Here is a 13,953-nt window from a genome sequence, read left to right on the forward strand (position 1 = left end):
ATTGGAGAGGATACTGGTGTGGAAGAAGGTGAAGCTTTGAAAAAATAAAAAGGTGTTAGATATCTGATGAAAAGGGTTTATAGTAGGAGGATACAATGAATGCCCACTTTCTCAGCCATTGTCTTGAGAGGATATTTATGTCATATCAACGGTGGTCCCGACACCTTTACTCCTATCATCGAACACAAGTTATCGACAAGAGGGAGCCCAGGTTCAACATCCCGTCGACTCTTATCGGCGACCATAATCAAGCATTCCTTCGAGATGTTGAAATCTGACGACTACACACACCTAGGAGGTGATTGATGTAATTTCACCAATCCCACCGAACCTCTTTCGGAAATATCGCCTTGGCGATGACAGCTGAGACACCATCAGTGTAGAGAAATAGATGCAGTGAGATCCGTATCATCACTCGATGCGACTCTGGCCCAGGTGCAGCTGGTATCGGGCATCGTGACCAACACGGACGGGGCATAACGGTGAGATCAAGGAATGTCACTCGAATATTCTGAGTGGCTCGTGTCATATCCTTGACTCCTTTCAATCCCCCGCATCATAGTGTTCGCCATGCTATATAGGAGACGCTTTTGTGTATGCCTGGCAGTCCAGTTTGCCCAATTAAGTCTGCTATCCCCCCATCGGGGCAGGCCGACATCAATACTGCAACGTCGCATCACGGCTGTACATCCAAGCTGGAGCATCCTGAAGAGGATTACCCCCATCAAATCCCCAACAATGAAGCTTGGCAAAATGACACGCTTCGGTCAAGCCGTGCACTGAAAATGTTTGTCAGATTCTACCACACGTCTCTCGGAGTGGGATACATCTGACCATGGCGAAGGTGATGCATGCCCGACAGCGCCAATGAAGTCGTGAATCTGATATTTTGAATTATCGAAGCAAGATGTCGTCAACTTCTATTCATCGAGTAGGGCCGAAATATACCCTGCGCGGTCTAGATGTGGCTAGCTAAGAAGGACATGGTCGACTTTTATTCCTATCGTATCAAAATGTCCATAAACACACCTTGATCCTGATCCACCATTGCCTTCCCGATCCCGAGCCCCTTCACTTTGCTAATTCCTTTTAACTTCAAAACTGGTATTGTCTCCTGGAAAACATCGTATCCCTCTCTCAAACACTTCCTTCGCTGATACCTTGAACTTCCCCTTGCAACAAGCCATGACGAGCGGCAATAGCGTGGAGATCTTCGTCGAGACGGAGCTTCTCGAGAACAAGAAGCATGCTGTCGTTCTTTCGCCCGAGATTGCCTTTGAAACTCTACAAACCCCCACCGGCTCCGCCCTCTTCTTCTCCATCGGCACCGACGGGATCTTCTATCTCACGCGCGAGATCGCCAGCTCCTCCACGGGCTGGACTCGCCGCAACCTCTCTAACGGCCTATCCGCCTTTCATAATGGCGCTTCGGTCCGGGCCAAGTCCTTTGACCTGTCTCAGAACAAGAAGACGCTCGCGTATGACCTTGCTCTGGTAGTCACGGTGGGCAGGGACGACTTCCTGTACGTCTCGCTCGGCAACGTGCATACCGAGGAGGCCTGGGAAGATGGCGTCCAGTGGGTGCCAGCCCGCTTCAATTCTACGGCGCACGAGCCGCCCAGTCCCTTAAAGATTGAAGGCGTCTACCTTATGAATCTGCCGCCAAAGACGGGCTCGACGCCGGTTCAGAACTGCTTCGTCGATATCCTCCGTCGAGTTAACGACCCCCTCAAGTTGCTTGATCGGTACTATATCGACCTCAAGGATGGCTCGTCGCCGCAGTGGAACCGACACACGCTGCCTATCGACGTCGGCGCTGGCTCGGTGACCGCAGCGCTGGGTCGCCGGCCGACGGACTCGGCCCCTGGGATCTTCACATTCGGCACAGTCGGCACGGCCAAGCAGCTGGTCTATCTCCCGCAGTACGTCAGTCGTACTTCGCTCGTCCCACCCAGGCCATCTCGATTGGTCACGCCGCAGGACCCGACCGCCATCGCATCGGCCTTGAACAAAGCCGGCAATACAAACCTGTTCCTGGCAGCAGCCGGAGGCCTTTATCTCTACACAGAGAATAATCAAAAGGACCAATCCGTTCCGGTCCTGGTCGTGCCATCAACCCTTGGTGGTCAAAATATCCTAGGCAAAGTTCTATCCCTGCACGCCTCTACCGTCGGCAACACAACGGCCGTCTGGTCTCTCAACACCCAAGGCAAGCTCGTCTACATGACCTGTCCTTCTGGCAGCGAGGCAACCCCCTCGGCATGGTCGATGCCTCTTCCCATCGCCAGCCAAGTGGAATCTTTTGCATTTTACATCAACAAGGCTGTCGGAGAGGCCAATATCGTCTTCTGCCATCTCGCGGGCGGCAAAATGCAGCAGCTATCCCAGGACCCTACAACCCTTGCCTGGTCCTCGCGGACTATCCTGCTCCCGCCTACCGAGGTGGAGGCCGTCTCATCATTCGATGCTTTTACAAGCCAGATTACTATCACAAAGGATGGTCTGCCCGCGGCAGACTTGCCCGTACATCTGATATCGGATAAGGCAACGACGTTCCAGGCAAACGACTTGTACACTGTGTTGAAACCCGGGGAGCCGCTCCCCGTCAATACTGACGGATCGGGAGTATTGACCGTGATCCAAGAAGCTAAGTCACTGGCGTCTGGAGTCTGTTTCCGCGTGCAAGTTCCAGGAGACCCAGATATCGAAGCGCTCATCGACCCGCTAGCACCTGCCATGCACAAGCTCTCAACTATTAAGACGGGGAGCGATTTTGACAAGTTCGAGGGTTTGGTTCGAGGGGACGTGCCGGCCGGCGACAAAGACTCCGCTGCGGAAGTTATTCAGAAGCTCAGTCATGTGAGAAACGAGCTGCCCGCTTCTATTACGTCTTCTGCGACCGCCTCTGTTCTCCAGACGGCGACCGAAACACCAGCAAACTCGGGTGGTTTTGGCTTGACCATTTCTCCCGCAGGTCCACAACTGCATAATCTAACTCCCAACGCACCCCAGCACCGATCCACCAAGAAGGTAAAATCAGGTGGCATCCTGAGCTCGCTGATGCAGGGCCTCGAAGTGATCAAGATGGACTTTGTGCGTCTGGGTAACGGAGCCTGGAAGGTGTTGGTCAGTATCAAAGACACCTTCATCGAGCTAGGCCTCCTGATCAAAGACGAGATCGGTCCGCTGCTCGACCAGGCTCTCGAATGGGTCAAAGCCACGTGGGAGACGATCAAGACGGCCTTTCTCGACATTTTTCTCCCGTGGTCGGACATCAAGAGGACCAAGGACGTGTTCAAAGCTATTTTCAACTCGACGGCGAACAGCATGATCGAGGGGATCCAGGATCTCGAAGACCGAGCCCATGAGTTCTTCACCGACCTCTCCGATAATATCCAGCCCTTCAAGGACGGAATCGGTCGGAAGAGCAAATCTACGGCGCAGCTGCAGAGGGAAAGAAGGCAGGCGGGCGTGGAGAGGAACCCAAAAGCCAACTTCTTTTCTTACCATCTCATGAACGCGACCACGTCGCTTTTCGGGGACGACGACCAAACCGCCATACAGAACGTGGCTGTATCCCAAGTGGCAGAGCTGCTGCAGAACTTGATCGACCTGGTCGAAGAGCAGGTTGACGTTTTCAAAACTTCGGCGGAGGATATCAAAGACATCATAGACAACATGGGCACCATGGAGCCCGTAGAGGTCCTGATAGCGCTCGCAGCGATTTTCGCGGATGTATTCGTGGATACGGCAGGAAACGCCATCAACAAGCTCATCAGGTAAGTTAGACCCGAGCGACTAACACCAGAGATTGGAAGCATGATGATAACCCCAGATGCCCTTAGGCTCTTCCGACTCCTGATTTCAGGGGTGGTAAACATCATGAACGCGAAGATCAAGATTCCCGTCATCTCACCCATGTACAAAGAGTTCGTCGGGAGCGACTTGACTTACATTGACGTCGTGTGCCTGGTGATTGCGTGTCCCGCCACCGTTCTCTGCAAAATCTTCACCGGCGGCGACGCTCCGTTTCCCGACGAGCCGCGCACGCACAAGATCATCGCGTCAAAGACCCTATCCGAGCTGAGAACACACATGTGGCCGGGGAAATACTACTACGTGGAGGAAGAGCGCCAGAGGATGGCAACCCAGGCGTCCATAGTAGCTACTCACGACCTCATTTCAGTTGACACTCGTGCGGATAATATTTCCGCGCAGCAACCCATGGAAAAGAGGGGAGTGGAACAGAAGACCCGCTTCCTAGTGGAGATACCGCACGAAGAGCTGAAAAAGCGAGCGGACAAGCACCTCAAAGACGCCATAGACCGCACCGACTTCGCCCTAGCCCTATGTGCGTCCGTATGCGGCCAAGTTTTTGTACGGTTCAAGACAATCCAGGTGATCTCGCGCAAGGGCCGAGAGAAAATGAGTCCGAACAACGAGGCGCGCGAGACCGACCCGCTCGGCCGCTCGGTGGACATCATCACGACGGTATTCTACCTGGGCGTGATCGCGCCCAACGCGACGTCGTTTGCCAAGGACTGGAAGCCCGACAGCTGGACATACGGGAACGGGGCCATCGCGATGACGTCGTGGCTCAAGACGTTCCTCGACCTCGTCCCGTGGGACGACATCCGAGACGCGCCCGGCAAGATCGTGCTCAAAGCGGACGGCACGTTCGGGATGCAGCCGAAAGCGTACTGGCAGGGCTATATATCGCCGATGCTCGACACGCTAATCTCCCTTGCGTGGACGGCCGTGACGCTGAGAGGGTACATTGTAGCGAAGAAGAGACCGGAGTCGGTCCATCTGAGCTTCGTTTACAACATGTTTGGCAACATTGCCGGGTATTTTGCGTGGTGCCAGATGGATCCCGTCCCGGACAAGATCAAGTTGGTCGGGGCTATAGGTATGAATGCTGGTATGTACTTCTATAGCTTGTTTGCGTTGGCTCAAGGGCTGGCGATTTTATACGAGGATGACTAGCGGATTTGGGGCCTTGGTTTGATGGCAGATAGCGGAGTGTCTTCATGTTGTTTTGCACTACGAATAGGGCCATCAGAAATCACGGAGACCAGTGTCACGTATGTGCTAGAGTAACGAATCGTAGGGCCTGGCAAGATGTCGCTTTCGTCAAGGTGAATCTATAATATGAGAAGGAGCCCTGACCCTCAAGAACATCCGACTTGAGATTCCAGCTGGTGCCATTACAAAGTAGGAGGGCCTTCATGAAATGCGGCTGGCGGTATGTGATGTATATAAACAAAATTCCCGGTTTAAGGACGCGATACATCTTTGTTTTAGTATTGTAAAGGTACGTAAATCTGTTCCTTTGATCCGTACTTCTCGGATAGACACTTGCTCGTGTTCTCCCTGACATCATTTGATGGATCCCAAGGGCTACTGTGGATTATATCATCTGGTGTGGCCTTTATCCAAAGCAACACCCATCAAGTCCGACGGGATAGTGTCCATGTGGCGTACGTCGCGCTTTCTACATTCAATACCTTGCCAGGCTGCATGGCGCTCGGACATGAAGGCTACGACTGTTGAAAAGGTCGAGGCAGATCTGATCGCTATAACCTCTTTCAGCTAGACATTCCGGTATAGTCTATAGTTTATGGATTAAATCTTTTAGTGACTTTGGCGCTAATTTCCCTTACTTATGCTAATATCGCCTGATCCAAGATGCAGCACCTTAGTTTCAGACCCCGGTCTGCTCACCCGGGGCGACTTTCGAATACTGATCGGAGTCGGTCCCGGATCCAGCGCAGGCCATGGTATACGCACGAATCGAGTCTGAGAGGAGTATTGTGACTATAGCACCGCTTCGATGCGCTACGGCAGAGAAGGCGAGATTGGTGCTGCCAAGAACGCTGGTCACCACGGTCGGTTAGCTCAGTTGGTTAGAGTGTGGTACTAATAAACTACCCGGTTTATCAAGTAAATGCCAAGGTCGTGATTTTGACCCTCATACTGACCATGTTCGACTTGCTTTTGTGATTTTTATTATCTCTCGGGGCTATTGAGTTGACCCTCTATTTTCCTACTCTTTTTTTCATCACTTGATTTCTTTCAAAACGCCATTCATTATTATTTCGAACAGATCGCAGCTGCAAGTATCCAGAATACGAGTGTGGAAGTTTTGATCTTTCCTTTTGGCTATACGCAGGGGCTAGGCTAAAACGTAGTCACCCGAAGAATACAATTGTGAAAAGTACGTTTGATTTCACGAGATCAGATAAAGACGATCAACATCTCAGTGCGCGGTGCAGTATGGGTTGTGTGCAGGTAATTTGCTAGTCATCCATCTTATAATCTGCATAGGATCTGTTAACTTTTACAACTAAGAAGCATTAGCCTGATTGTTGAGTAAATCTAACACCTCCATCAAAACCCCATCACAGGATGGCTCATCATTGACACTAAGCATCCCTTAAGGCCATATTAGACTTCTCCACGCCTCTGTCCCTATCAGAAACCCAGCGCGCCAATGCGCGTGGCCGGTTCTATTACCATATCCTCAGCCATTTTGACGAGCCCCAGCATGGATTTGACAACACCACCTATAACCGACCACTTCTTATCAAGCTAACCTATGAATATGCGGTCCCTGATGAATCTCTGGATACTATCCTCAGGGCTTTCTTCCAGGCTCTCAGTCTAGATTTGGACAACGATGTAGCTGATGCCATCCCTGACACCCAAGAAGAGCGGATCCGATCTGATGTGATCGGGTTCGCAGAATACTTGATGGATAATTTCTTCCTGTCCTGTACTCTTAACCACATTTCGTCCTAAGCTACTTCTAGTCCGAGTCTGGCTGATGGTGGGCTGTTGGCTTCTTTAGTACGAGCTACAACGGATAAGACCCCTCGCCCATAAAGGATTGCACAGTTGCCATTTCCCGCTTTATCTGCAACTCACAGATGTAGTTGTACTAGTGTGAGTGTACAAACTCAGTTATGACGACCTATTTAGCGATAGGGGTAGTAGTGATGCCTTGGGACATGGTGATGGGAATGCTGGGCTACTGGAAGAAGGGATGTGTGTTGAGGACATTAATACCAAACAAGAGGAGGTCCATGTAGGCTAGGTTGGGCACGTCAGCGGGGGTATTGGGAAGATGCCTTAAGGCGAGAAGAAGGTCCGTCTTTGCGTATTAATCTGCTCGATTTCAGTCAGCTTCAGCATGACCTCTTGCACGGACCCTTTTTTGTTGATGGCGGGCCGCACCTTTCTTTTTCTTTTTCTTTTTCTTTTTCTTTTTCTTTTTCTTTTTCTTTTTCTTTTCTTTCTAACTCAGTACGGCCGGGGGTTTTCAAGTTGACACGAACGAATGACCAAGGAAGCGAGCTGATGAGGGTTCAAAGCTCCAGAGGCACGCACGCAGTAGGGGCTACCTATAGATTTCTCAACGAAGATACGATTTAGACACTTCTATTTAGCCTCAATCTATAGTGCATTTGGTGCCACTGTAGTAAGTGAACCCTCTACCCTGTGCCCCAGTAATAATAAAGATGCAGCCTTGTAAGCAGTAAGCAGATATGCACCTTGGCCATGCAGTTCGAGAAGTAAATTAGCCTTGTCCTCCAATGACAGATGGCTTCCTTCCAAACCCAACAGCCTCCATTCACTGCAGGCATGTGCAAGAACTCATATCAAGTGCGGGTCCCTTGTCCTGTATTCATTTTCCGATAGTATTGATACATGTATGCCTCCTATATGTAGTCTTGAATGGTCCCTTGTCACCATCAGCAACGACATCAAAAGTACTTTCGTCGGGAATCTAGCCGGGTCCATCCCTTTGCGAGCCGGCGTTTGACGAGCGTGCGTATTTCCTCACTTTGACCTTCCTCCAAGCCTGCTGTGCCGCACGGAATTAAATAACTCTATACAGTCGCAGGTAAGCAGTATATTAAATCGCAGAGAGCCAATCGGTAGTACCTATAAAAAGCTTCCCTTGGCGCTGGTAGGGCTGCGCGGCCAGAAAAAAGGCAGATAGATGGTTCGCCGCTGCATCTAATACCATGAGGGCAAAATGGAACGGCGGGAGCGAATGTACCACGGCCGCGCACTCTAACACTTTGAGCGACCACAGCAGTCGGTGTGAAATATCCGGGAGCGTTGCTCCCACCATCTGTGTTGGCGCGGCCGTCTTCGTATCCCTCAAGCTTTAGATTGCGTATGTAAACGAGAACGACGCAGGGTCGCATTCAAGGATCAAAGGATATAGGGTTACCACGGCTGGTAGATTGCATGGAAAACAATACATTAATTCAAGGCGAACGCATGCTTGGAAGGCGGTCCACAGAATGTGGACGAACAGATAGGCATATAGCAACACTGGATATCTTCCCCAGCAGGTTCACTAGATTTCCCCTTGTTCGTAGGGCACTTTCTCCTAGTTGTTTCAAACCCCCTGGCGACCAAAAAAATATGGCTTCCACATTAGTGCATCTTGCTCTCTTCGGTGTGTTCCTCCTCGGAGCTACCGAGGCCGGTAATCCCTGGAGGTAAAGAACCTATCAAGACGTGGGCCAAGTCAAAACCTCGAAGCTAACACGCGAGTGTCCGAATTGAAGAAGAGAGACAAACGTCTACCCCGTTGACATCGTCGACCAGCTTCAGGATGAGGGGCTGGAACGGCTCGCCGCCTACATGGGAAACAATCCTGCTCCGTCCAACTGCACGCTCGAGACGGCAGTGAAGCGCATGGAATGGTAGTGTCGTGCTAATTCCTTACGATGACTGTTGTCCCACGCTAATGACCATATCCTTGCACGAAAAGGTCCGATCTCACCGTCGCCGAGCGGGAGGAATACGTCGAAGCTGTGCTATGCCTACAGTCCTCACCGTCCAAAGCTCCTGAAGGCGCGGCGCCCGGAGCCAAAACTCGATACGATGATTTCATCGCTATCCATATGCTATACATTGATACACTACACTCGCCGGTTCGTCGGACTGTCCCATATGGCTTATACTCTCGTTTGACGATGCACTCCTTCCCGCTCACCGCCTTTACACCTATCTCTACGAAAGGACCCTACGAGAGGAGTGCGGTTATACTGGGTACCAGCCGGTAAGCATATTACCTCAACCACATTGCTCCACGGAAACCGAATAGCCTCTAAGCACATTGGCTGATCGTGATAGTACTGGAACTGGGGCCGCTACGCCGACGATCCGGTAAGCTCTCCCCTCTTCGGCGGGAGCTCAGCGAGTCTCGGCAGCAATGGTGCGCCAAGTGAATTCCCGGATGCCAGGTTCCCTGGGTTTGCGCCGCCACTCAATGTGCTTCCTGCGGCTGGGGCTGGCGGGTGCGTCACGGACGGACCATTCAAAGAGTAAGTGAGGAGAAGCGCGGATGCACAAGAACCATGATACCGCGACAGGCGACCTTGCTCCATGATCCCATATAGTATCAGCTAATTGATGATTAGCATGGTTGTCAACCTCGGCCCTGTCGTGCCGACGTCTCCAGACGTACCTCCCAACCCGCAGCCGAACGGCCTCGGCCACAACCCCCGTTGCTTACGGCGGGACATCAACAAACACGCGGCCGCGGTCACCACAGCGCAGCATTCCTATGAGCTGATTACGGAATCCAGCACCATTGACGCGTTCCACAACAGGTTGATGTGCATGGGTGCGCAAAAGGACTGGGGGGTTCACATCGGGGGTCACTACACGATCAGCGGAGACCCAGGGGCTGTAAGTAGAAGCGAGGAAGACGCCAAAGTCTCATCTGTCTATCGCGGAAGAAGAAGAATAAAGTAATCTGACATGGAATCCAACAGGACCCATACGTCTCCCCGGGTGACCCGGCATTCTACCTCCACCACGGCATGGTCGACCGGATCTGGTGGATCTGGCAGATGCAGGAGCCCGAGACGCGCATGACCCTCGTCCCGGGCCCGGAGCCTGACGGTGTGGCGCCCATGGACTGGGCCACCACCCTGTTCGAGCGGTACGTCTCGGCGTATCCGTACAGGCCCGGAGAGGCGGGTTTCGACTACGAAGAGTACCTTGATACAGATGCGGTTGATTTCGGGTGGCTGGGCGAGCCGTGGACGTTGAGGGAGCTTGCGGATGTGGTTGGGACGACGGGTGGTAATTTTTGCTATATTTATGTTTGAAAGTTTATGGGAGAATATCCCCCCCCTTCCCCCCCCCCTTTTTTTTTCTCTCCGGAACGGACAGAATGTGGTGGAAAATGAGGGGGATTTCAGTAGCGATGCCGTCGTAGTTTGAGCTGGCGAGGAAATTACCGTCCTGTCTGAACCTAGACGAATGAATGTAGAGAACTTCAATGATACAACATCTTATCTAGGGAACCAGAAAAAGGGGGTGTGTGTGGTTTGGTGGGTTTACGAAGGAAGGTATTTTGGCTGCTAATTCTCTGGGAAAACCTAGATGTCCAACTATCACATCGTGATGGATTGAAGATTTTTCCCAGATGCGGACATCGTTTAACCTTGTCTCCGCAGCTGAAAAAAGGAGTAGAAAGGGACACAAAAAAAAATGTTTAGAGTATCAAGCACTGCGTAAAAAAAAATCCGTTAGGAACACAACTGTCGGATAGGCAAGAGAAGGGCCTCAAAAACTCACATCAAGCCGATGGTCAGGTCGCCCTTGACTGTGGCATACAGATTCAGATGCATCTCAAGATCCAGCTCGATCTTGATCCTCAAATTGCTGTTGTCCGCACGTGCAGCCTGCCGCTGCTGCACCGGAGCGATTCGCGACTTGCGCACGTGGTTCCGGCCCGGCATGCCCTCGGTGGGATCGCTCTAGCGCAAGACGGCAGAGGAATCGTCGTCTGTGAAAGATTGACTGGTACATAGCGGGGTTCACTCAATGAACCAGAAAATTTTTTCTAATCCTTTATGATCAAGCAGACTGTAGCCTAAGAGTTGTGCTCTGTACTAGACCTATCTAGACTGCCTGGTGATGCATAAAGAAAGTCAATCGCCTCGCCAAGAGAGCCGCATTCCTAAACGAATCGCTCACCCCATGCCCACCCGACCGATCCTCGTAGAGAAACGCATCCCTCGCGTCCACCTCCTTCAGCCTCGCAATCAGCTTCCTGGCGTGTCCCGCGCCCACGCGATCGTCCGTCGTAGAAATGGACGCGAAGAACGCCGGGTAGTCCACCCCTCTTCGGACGTTGTGCAGGGGCGAATACGCCCGGAGGACGGCCTCCATCTCCGGCTCGTCCGGGTGGCCGTACTCCTGCGCCCACACCGCCCCGGAACCGATGAGGTGGTACCGCAGCATATCGGTGAGGGGCACATCGGCCACCACCGCGCCGAAGAGATCCGGCCTCTGTGTTCCCATCACCGCCGCCAAGAGCCCGCCGTGGGACGACCCGAACACCCCCATGCGCGCCGGCGTCGTGAGCCCGTCCGCCACGAGCTTCTCCGCCACCGCGGCGAAGTCGTCGTAAGACCTCTGCCGGTTCTCCCGCACGGCGGCTTGGTGCCACGCCTCGCCGCGCTCGCTGCCCCCGCGGATGTACGCGACTGCTAGGGCGCCCCCCCTTTCGAACCACGGCACGATGGACACCCCGCCCACGAAGAAGTTGAGGTAGCCCGTCGTCACTGTGATGCCGAACCCGCCGTAGCCTGTCATCAGCAACGGGAGCTCTCCGGCCGGGTAGCTTGATTTGACGGGAGACAGGAGCAGGTAGTCGATCAGCGTGACGTCTTTGCTTTCAGCCACGCCTCTGGTGGCCACGAAATCGTCGCCGTTGAATACGGCTGCCTGCTCATGGAGTGTATGCTCGTCCTCCACATCCACATTTTCGAGCCAAAATCTCGCTGGCTGGAGGTACCCACCCTCGGATACGACCACGTCGTCGGTATATCGGTCCGATGCGATCACAGCGGCGTGTAGGCCGTCGCCTGTCGGCGTGGTCCGAACGAGCCTCCACGACGGGCTGTCGTATTCCAGAACCAGGCGGCGCTCGGCCCCGTTCAGGGTAGTGGTAAGGTACACCCGTGAGTGGCTAGCTCTCATCCCGTCGAGGACGAGGTCCGGATTGAACTCGTTCTCTTCGGGAACGTGTACGATGGTTATCCTGGATTCCGACGGCCCACCGGCTGCTTCCAAGTCATAGGCTAGGACTGTGCCGATCGGGAATTCGGTGCCATTGACGGTTGATGCTTGCGCCAGCGACACGACGAGGTGGCGGCCGGTTTGTATGTCAGGGGGGGTCATGGAGATTGCCGTTGGCAGCGGGACCTCTTCGACGCTGCCGTCCAGCGAGACAATGTAGTGGATGAGGGTGGAAAAGTCCACGTATCGCCTGATCAGCCCTCGATGGCTGCTTCCCGTCCCAAAGTTGGCGGTGACGTAAAGCGCGTCGGTCATCAGGCCCGCGTGAACGGGCGCAGCGTCTTCGAGGGGCGTCCCACGTTCCCATATGTACGCCGTGGTAGGCCAGCCGATGGCGTTGGTGGGACCTCCCGTCAGGGCGTGGGCGATGAGGACGTGATCGACGCCCAACCACGCCGCCGTCGTGCGGCCAGGATCGGTGCGGAAACCGTCAGCCACGATTTCTCCCGTCTCGACGTCGACCTCGCGGAATTCCACCAGTTCCGAGCCCGCGTTGGTCAGCTGGAGCAGCAAGCGCGAGCCGTCCGGGCCGAGCACGGCGCTGTTGAGGTTGTAGCTGTAAAAGTCGAATTCCTTGCCCTCTGCTTTCCCCAGTTCCCGGATGTCGATAACCTGCACCCATTCGTCCACGGAGCCGTCGAGCTTTCTGTCGGCCCTCTCCAGGATACCATTTTGGTTGGTGGCGTTCTTTTGCAGCCGGAAGAGCTGGCCGGCCATCCAGAAATCAGGATTTCGCGCGTCGCTGTCGGCGAGAGCCACGATTTCGTCCCGTAGGGCCTCGGCGTTTGGAAGTGCATCGAGCGCGTCGGTCGTGAGGTTGTTCTCGTGGCTGACCCATTCCAGGGCCTCTGGAGACAATTGTTCTTCGAGCCACTCCCACTTGCTCAGTTGGTCGGAAGCCCTGTCGGTTTGCGTTAGGCAAAGTCTATCGTGCAAAGGGTAATGGGAAGCCTTACATGAGGACTTGCTTGATTCCGTACGACAAGCAAGGCAAAAGTAGAATCGACAATAGGGAGGGAGGTCTCATTGTGATTTAATATCGGGTCAATCGTCCGTGGCCAGCTTATGGCTGGTATCTTCTTCTGGGGGATGATGGTCGAGATCTGAGAGTCCACGATCCAAGAAGAATCATGCAGCCGACCTTATAAAGAAGGAAATCAACATAATTATGTCCTCCGACTATGAAGTCGGTATGGATCGGTCTGGTGTCGTTCCTTCGTCAAAATTCGTCAAGCCTGAACCCTCTCACCTCCGAACGACGAACGAGGAACGAGGGAGGAACATCCTATGTCCGCGAGATGCAACCGCCAAGTTTCGCCAAGCCAGCTAATGCAGGCTTTTGTAAGACCCTTAGTCACCGTGGACGGCAGGACATGATCCTTCACACCCTCAGCTATATTGATTCTATACTGGCACTATTATAATTAATAACCAATTGGTCAGACGTGCTTGTCTGATTCATCTTGGTACGCCCTCTTACAAAGTACACGTCGCCCGGGTCATCGGATACTTCCCTTTCCTTGCTTGGGATCGAACTTTGCCTGGTTCATATGGGGCGGGGTTGAAGAAAGAGAGCGAGAAATGGCACTCAAATTCTTAGGCGCATGATGTACTGGCCTTCCACTACAGCGCTCCATCATGTTTCCGGGAGCCGCCAACAAATGAGCCATTTGGTATACCTTGCCGGGGAGGAGAGCATCCTTCGGAATCGTGCTTGCTGCCCTCACCCCATGGTAAACTTTTTTGGACCGGGAAAATTTGGCTCTTTTCGCTGACCGTTGCGTGACGCATGGCAGCCGTTATCAGGATAGAGTCGAAGCCTACCAGGCCCAT

The 13,953-nt window shown here is 53.2% G+C and overlaps 3 protein-coding genes across 3 annotated transcripts; 2 read left to right on the plus strand and 1 right to left on the minus strand.

The window, feature by feature from the left end:
- Positions 1-1,185: 1,185 nt before the first annotated feature.
- Positions 1,186-6,801, plus strand: SAPIO_CDS6710 (uncharacterized protein; the record flags this gene model as incomplete). The annotated part of the gene is made up of 5 exons (XM_016788741.1): positions 1,186-3,779; positions 3,846-4,909; positions 5,054-5,084; positions 5,824-5,888; positions 6,452-6,801. 5 exons carry the CDS (start codon positions 1,186-1,188, stop codon positions 6,799-6,801), a joined length of 4,104 nt encoding a protein of 1,367 aa, XP_016641540.1.
- A 1,638-nt stretch (positions 6,802-8,439) lies between these two features.
- SAPIO_CDS6711 (uncharacterized protein) lies at positions 8,440-10,139 on the plus strand (the record flags this gene model as incomplete). The annotated part of the gene is made up of 6 exons (XM_016788742.1): positions 8,440-8,516; positions 8,586-8,723; positions 8,792-8,954; positions 9,157-9,347; positions 9,444-9,714; positions 9,801-10,139. 6 exons carry the CDS (start codon positions 8,440-8,442, stop codon positions 10,137-10,139), a joined length of 1,179 nt encoding a protein of 392 aa, XP_016641541.1.
- A 468-nt stretch (positions 10,140-10,607) lies between these two features.
- Positions 10,608-13,147, minus strand: SAPIO_CDS6712 (uncharacterized protein; the record flags this gene model as incomplete). Its single annotated transcript, XM_016788743.1, has 3 exons — positions 10,608-10,793; positions 11,014-13,021; positions 13,077-13,147. 3 exons carry the CDS (start codon positions 13,145-13,147, stop codon positions 10,608-10,610), a joined length of 2,265 nt encoding a protein of 754 aa, XP_016641542.1.
- Positions 13,148-13,953: the final 806 nt, after the last annotated feature.

Source organism: Scedosporium apiospermum (genome assembly GCF_000732125.1).
Source record: "Scedosporium apiospermum strain IHEM 14462 chromosome Unknown SEQ_SAPIO_0107, whole genome shotgun sequence".
NCBI classification, from domain to species: Eukaryota; Fungi; Ascomycota; class Sordariomycetes; order Microascales; family Microascaceae; genus Scedosporium; species Scedosporium apiospermum.